The sequence below is a fragment of the Cryptomeria japonica genome, chromosome 6, assembly GCF_030272615.1.
Source record: "Cryptomeria japonica chromosome 6, Sugi_1.0, whole genome shotgun sequence".
In the NCBI taxonomy this organism is placed as follows: Eukaryota; Viridiplantae; Streptophyta; class Pinopsida; order Cupressales; family Cupressaceae; genus Cryptomeria; species Cryptomeria japonica.
Genome location: NC_081410.1, coordinates 563,494,608 through 563,500,370, shown reverse-complemented (window position 1 = coordinate 563,500,370; position 5,763 = coordinate 563,494,608). Strand labels below are relative to the sequence as shown.

General features: G+C 30.6%; 1 protein-coding gene across 1 annotated transcript; it reads right to left on the bottom strand.

The window, feature by feature from the left end:
• Positions 1 to 4,654: 4,654 nt before the first annotated feature.
• Positions 4,655 to 5,216, bottom strand: LOC131068039 (dirigent protein 2). Its single transcript, XM_058003245.2, has one exon. It carries the CDS (start codon positions 5,214 to 5,216, stop codon positions 4,698 to 4,700), a length of 519 nt encoding a protein of 172 aa, XP_057859228.2. The 3' UTR covers positions 4,655 to 4,697.
• Between the last annotated feature and the right edge of the window lie 547 nt (positions 5,217 to 5,763).

The window sequence follows — 5,763 nt, the reverse complement described above, 5'->3', positions numbered from 1 at the left end:
TCCACGTGAAAAATCTATGTGTCATGAGTTGTGCATTTTTCATGTGATGATTGAGTATTCTTATTCCTAAATTTATTTTTGTAGTCTACCAATATATTTTTCTCTGCTATAACGTTTTATAGGGCATTTCTTTAATGTCTATTCTTTATTAGTTATAGTGGTCTATATTTGTGTTTACAATATATATTTAGGCACATTAATATATTTGGGTAGATTCCCAGAGTCTACTTCAAGGACGATGCGGGTTTCGTGGACCTAGATCTAGGCTACATGCGTGAGTCGATCCATGAGCAAGTCTTCGGTTCGAATCTCACCACTACCAATCCTCTACTTATGAATGGCTTCATACAGAACATTCTCAGAATATCCAAAAAGCTCTTAGAAACCACCATGAAGGACCTCAACCATGAACATATATATCCAAAAACCTCTTAGAAACCATCATGAAGGACCTCAACCACGAACATATTCTTTTTACCGAGCTTGTAAAAGTATTTTCTATATTTGATCAATGGTTTTCTTCTTTTGTTGGCCCGACGCACCCCAACTGGCTATTCATCTACTTGGGCTCTTCACAATTGCCACAACATTTTATTTTATGAATGTTGTAATTTTATTTAATTGGGATAATAAAAAGAAAGTGTTTTCTTTGTTGAATTTTTTTGTTGATTTAATTGTTATTGTTGTGTGTTTTGGGTTTGTAAGGGGAGTACCTTTCGTCAATACAAGAAATCTAGTTTAAAGTATATAGAAAAATGTCCATAAACTTAACTACTTATTTCATGAATACAGTTTGAGGAAGAGGGAGATTGTGAGCTATAATACGAGGTAAAGGGAGATGAGAAGAGAAAGAGAGAGGTGTTTTTTTTTTTTGTAGTTTATAGAAACATGATACAATCTCGAGTGCATTCATCAAGTTATCATGTCTCTGAGTGTCAAGTTAAAAAATAATTCCACAATATGTTGAACTCTCCCTTATCTTTCTAATCATCTATTTTTTTCTACATTCCAAATATGTTAAGGTTTTGATGTTGAGTTTATTTTTCTAGTGTCTTTGTTTTTTGTCAAAAACTTATGTATGGTAGTTTTTTGTTTCATTTTTTACCCATTCATTAAAATTTGTAACAAAGTATATTTTTACAAACTAGACTCCATTCCTTGCACATCCTTTTTTTTATTAGTTTCCAATAAATTCAGGGGTGCACATATTCAATCTTTTGTTTTACAAGATGTGTCCACTTTGAAATTAGGTAAAAATTCATTAATGTTAATTTAGAAATTAATCAAAATATCAAGCTTAAACTACATGGTGTTGGGTAGTTTTTTATCATATCATTCTTGCAATAATATAAAAAATTTAACATTTTAAGAGGGGCACATTAGATAATATGATATGAATTTTTTATAAAAATAGGAGGACTTTCTATGTTCCACCTATTTGAATCCATTAATTTGTACCATTAAAAAATAAATTATAATGAAAATTTAGAGCACTATGACTCTTGTTCTTGTTGCACCTTAAAATTTTGAGTATAACTATTTTCAATTTCTTATTGAAGATCATTTTTTCTTGATTTCAAAAAAATGTGACCACTTAAGACCCTCTTTTGTTCCCCATTTTTCATGCACTTACCAGAGAGGTTAAAAAACAAACCAAATCATTAGAGAAAGCTTAAATGGAGGATTGAGGCATAGAAAAATCTTTGACTTTTTCTATAGTAAAAAAAATCAATGTTTTTTTATAATTAATTTTGCAAGTGGATTTAACCTCACCCATGTCATTTTCTTAAGCAAAGATAATATTTTATTTGTCAATTATCTTCCCTCTCTTAATATGAATCATGTTTGGTGTACTTCAAGATTTTGTGTTTTTTTAATGATTAAACTTTATTTATCTAGGAATAATAATCAATGTTTTTTAATAATTAATTTTGCAAGTGGATTTAACCTCACCCATGTCATTTTCTTAAGCAAAGAGAATATTTTATTTGTCAATTAGCTTCCCTCTCTTAACATGAATCATATTTGGTGTACTTCAAGATTTTGTGTATTTTTAATGATTAAACTTTATTTATCTAGAAATAATAATATATAATTATTATCAAGATGGTCCTCAAACATTTTATATTTCAAGTGTGTAAACATAAGAAAGATAATATTTTTTTTCAAATCCTTTGAGAGAATAACCACTAATAGAACTTCTAGTAGCAGTAATAATGTCATTTTTATTTTAAATAACAATTCTTCTTACTAATGCCCTTAAATTATGCTAACAGTAATATAAACATGAATTTCAATGGCTAAAGAAAAAATATAAAATGGCAAATCTCCCTTATGTTTCTTATGCATTTATGCACTCTTTCCAAATGTCAAAATATCTAAGTCTATATTATTCAAGAATCTTTGTTGTCATACATAAGTGAACATATTATCTTAACAAGGCATGCCTATTGACCTTTGAAGGCTATATTAACATGAGTTATAATGGGTAAGTTAAAGAAGATTGCAATAGATTTGGTCAAGATAAATAATATTAAAGAAAAAATCTCTTTCATGTTGCCTATGCATAAGTGCATTCTTTCTAGTGAGAATATCTAATTTTTGAATACTTAAGTATCATTTTCCTCATACATTAATAAATATATTATCTTTGTAAAGGATCCTCATTTATCTTGAAACATAAATAAAAATTATCTTGAATGACTAAAGAAAATAAGATTACAACATTTGGTTAAAATAAATAATATAAAAAAAGAAAATATCTCTCATATTGAATATGCATGAGTTTCTTTCTTTTCAAATATTTTAACATCTAATTTTGTAGTAATCATGCATCTTCACACTGATATACAGTAAATTAATTGTTTTCACAAAATTTTCCCATTTATCTTTGAAATATCTAAAAACATGAATTCTCATAGTTAAAAAAAAATGACATTACAATGGTTAGTGAAGAGAAATAATATAAAAGTGAAAATCTCTTTCTTTCTAAATATCAAAATATCTTTAAAAGTGAAACACTCAAATATACACTATTTGAATGTAAGTGATTGGAGGTGACAAAGTATCTAGAAGCTTTGAAGGCAATTTATAATTTAGGAAGATGTCTTTCCATTAAAAAGACAAGCTTTAACATTTATTATAGGATTCTAATTTTTTTATTTTTGGAAAGTTTGAGGGGAAGAAGAAATTTGTGTTTGAAGAAATTGCAAGTTTGAAAAAGAAATTGCATGTTTCAAGATGCATGAGATGAAGAAGTGTTTTGGCTTGTAATTTTATTTTGTTATTGTGACTAATTACTATTAGTTTATATAAGATTTTGGAGTGTTTATAATGGAAAAGCTCCTATGTAATGTATTTACAGATTTCCTATGTAGTTTGTTCATTTATTGAACATTTGGATTGAGTTAATCGGAAGTAGTTTGCAAATTTTCTGCATTTGCTTGCATATTTGAGTTGCAACGAAGAATGCGTGGTCGAGCAATTTCTATTTTAAGGTCTTATTGAGTGGAGTTGATGGCATAGTGGACTGACGTTCTTTGTAGGTTTGGAGGTGGAGATTACAAAGCATCTAGAAGCTTTGAAGGTAATTTCTAAGTTAGGAAGATGTTTTTCCCTTATTTGGGTTTGACTTTTTGGAGTTTGTGAAGTTTGAGTTTGGTCACTATGATGGTTAAAATGCTAGTTTCAACATTCATTTTAGGATTCCCATTTTCAAAGTTTTTTGAAGTTTGAGGGGAAGAATAAATTTGTCTTTGAAGAGATGGAAGATTTGAAGATGACCAAATATGATTATAGGTAGATTTCAAGCTTGTTGCAGGTTGAAGGTTAGGAAGCCAATTTTGCAGCAGGATGCGCGAGGTGAAGAAGTGCTTTGACTTGTAATTTCTTCTAGTTTTTGTGACTCATTTTATTAGTTTTGTATTTGACTTTGGAGTTTTATTTGAAGCCTATAAGACTACCATGCAACACATTTACAAATTTACTATGCAATTTGTTCAATTCTTGAACATTTAGATAAGATTAGTGAGAAGTGGATTATTCAATTCTTGAACATTTAGATAAGATTAGTGAGAAGTGGATTATTCAATTCTTGAACATTTGCTGATTTTCTGGAACTTTTATGTCTTTTAGATTATGAAAACACCCATATCAAATTTTCCATGTATGATTTGAGAGGGTTTTTAGTCTACATCATTTTCTTTTACCAAAAACGTAAAATGTTCTTTATTGTACTCTTCACAACAAACTATCCAAATTCAAATTTGTTTCCATGTTGATTAATTTGAAATTCTAACTATATATTTAATTATTTAATCGTTTAACACACAACGAACATTACCACCAATTAAAAGAAGCAGAATAGTTTCTTTGTATCTTTTTTTATCATTGACTAGGCAAATCTTTAGAACAAACCATCATGTTCAGTCATATCATGAATGCAGAAAAAGGCTATGAAGAATTCAAAAGCCTCTAAAGGATATAATATACCATCTAAAAGAAATTATGGAGAGCTTTCCATTATTTCTACCAGGGAAAAGAAGTCCCAATTACACATCACCCAGTTAATCCAAAAGCCTCTTATTCTTTCTGTAATCAACAACAAGATAAACAGCCAGCTTTTATTCAAGCTAAAGAAAACAGATTGCCATTATTTGTAAACTAATAGGCAAAAACATCCAATGACTATACCTTGCCTACTCTAATCGTATATTTACACTAAATTTCAAAATAGCATTGACACCTTCAAACAGAACAGTTTCAATTATAGCATACCCACGAGCATATCTGAAGTGTCCTGTCCCTCCAACAACAGAAACCTCTCTTTTCTTCTGAAGATATCTATCTGCTCCCTGGATCTCAAGGGTGCTACCATTATATTTCTGATTCTCAAACACCACAGAGAATTGCAGATCAAAATTAGTGCCCTTCAGATCTGAATTGGCATACAATCCTTTGGCCCTTGCTATAGCCTTGGAGGAAGGCTTTGGACCTTCAGTAACAAGATCATCTATAACAATTACCGTTCCAAAGTTCAATGGACTTGAAGATAATCCCTTCACTCCACCCACTACAACGCCTGTAACGTTCTGTCCACTCAAAATGTCATGCAAATAGAAGACAAGTTTCTTTTCTTTGAATGCCAAACAAGAAGAAAATGACAGCACAAGGACTATAAGGCTAAGGAATGATATCAAGGAAAGCTTTGAAGCCATTGAAATCCAGAGAGGAGGTTATAATGTTAGAATGAATGAGATGAGAGCATAGCTTGTTGCAAGTGTATAAAAAGGCGAGGGCCATAGGTTGTGGTCAACATGCCTGCAGTCTATGGCCTGCCTGCAGTCTATGGCCAATGTTTAGACTATGTTTAAATAACACATATCTGTAGGATTTGACTTTTTCAATCTCTTGTCTCAACGATAGAAAATTGGGAACCGTTAAGCTTTAAATGATTTGTTCAGTCAATAACACGTTTTCATCAAGGTTTAGATAGCTGTTGACAACAGATATACCGGCTTGATACATGGGCAAGCAGGCCCATGGGAATAGCTGGCACATTAAGATACTCATTTCTTAATTAGTTTTAAATGGCCTGTTTTGGTGAAAGCCTTATCCAATAGCGCGAGAGATAATACCTAGAAGTAACAAGTGTAGATTGCTTATTGCTTAGCGAACACACAAGTATTCAACTACGCTCACATATTGGAATGTCAAACTATACATTTTTTATTTATATAAGAATTATTAATCGCACCTTGGTGT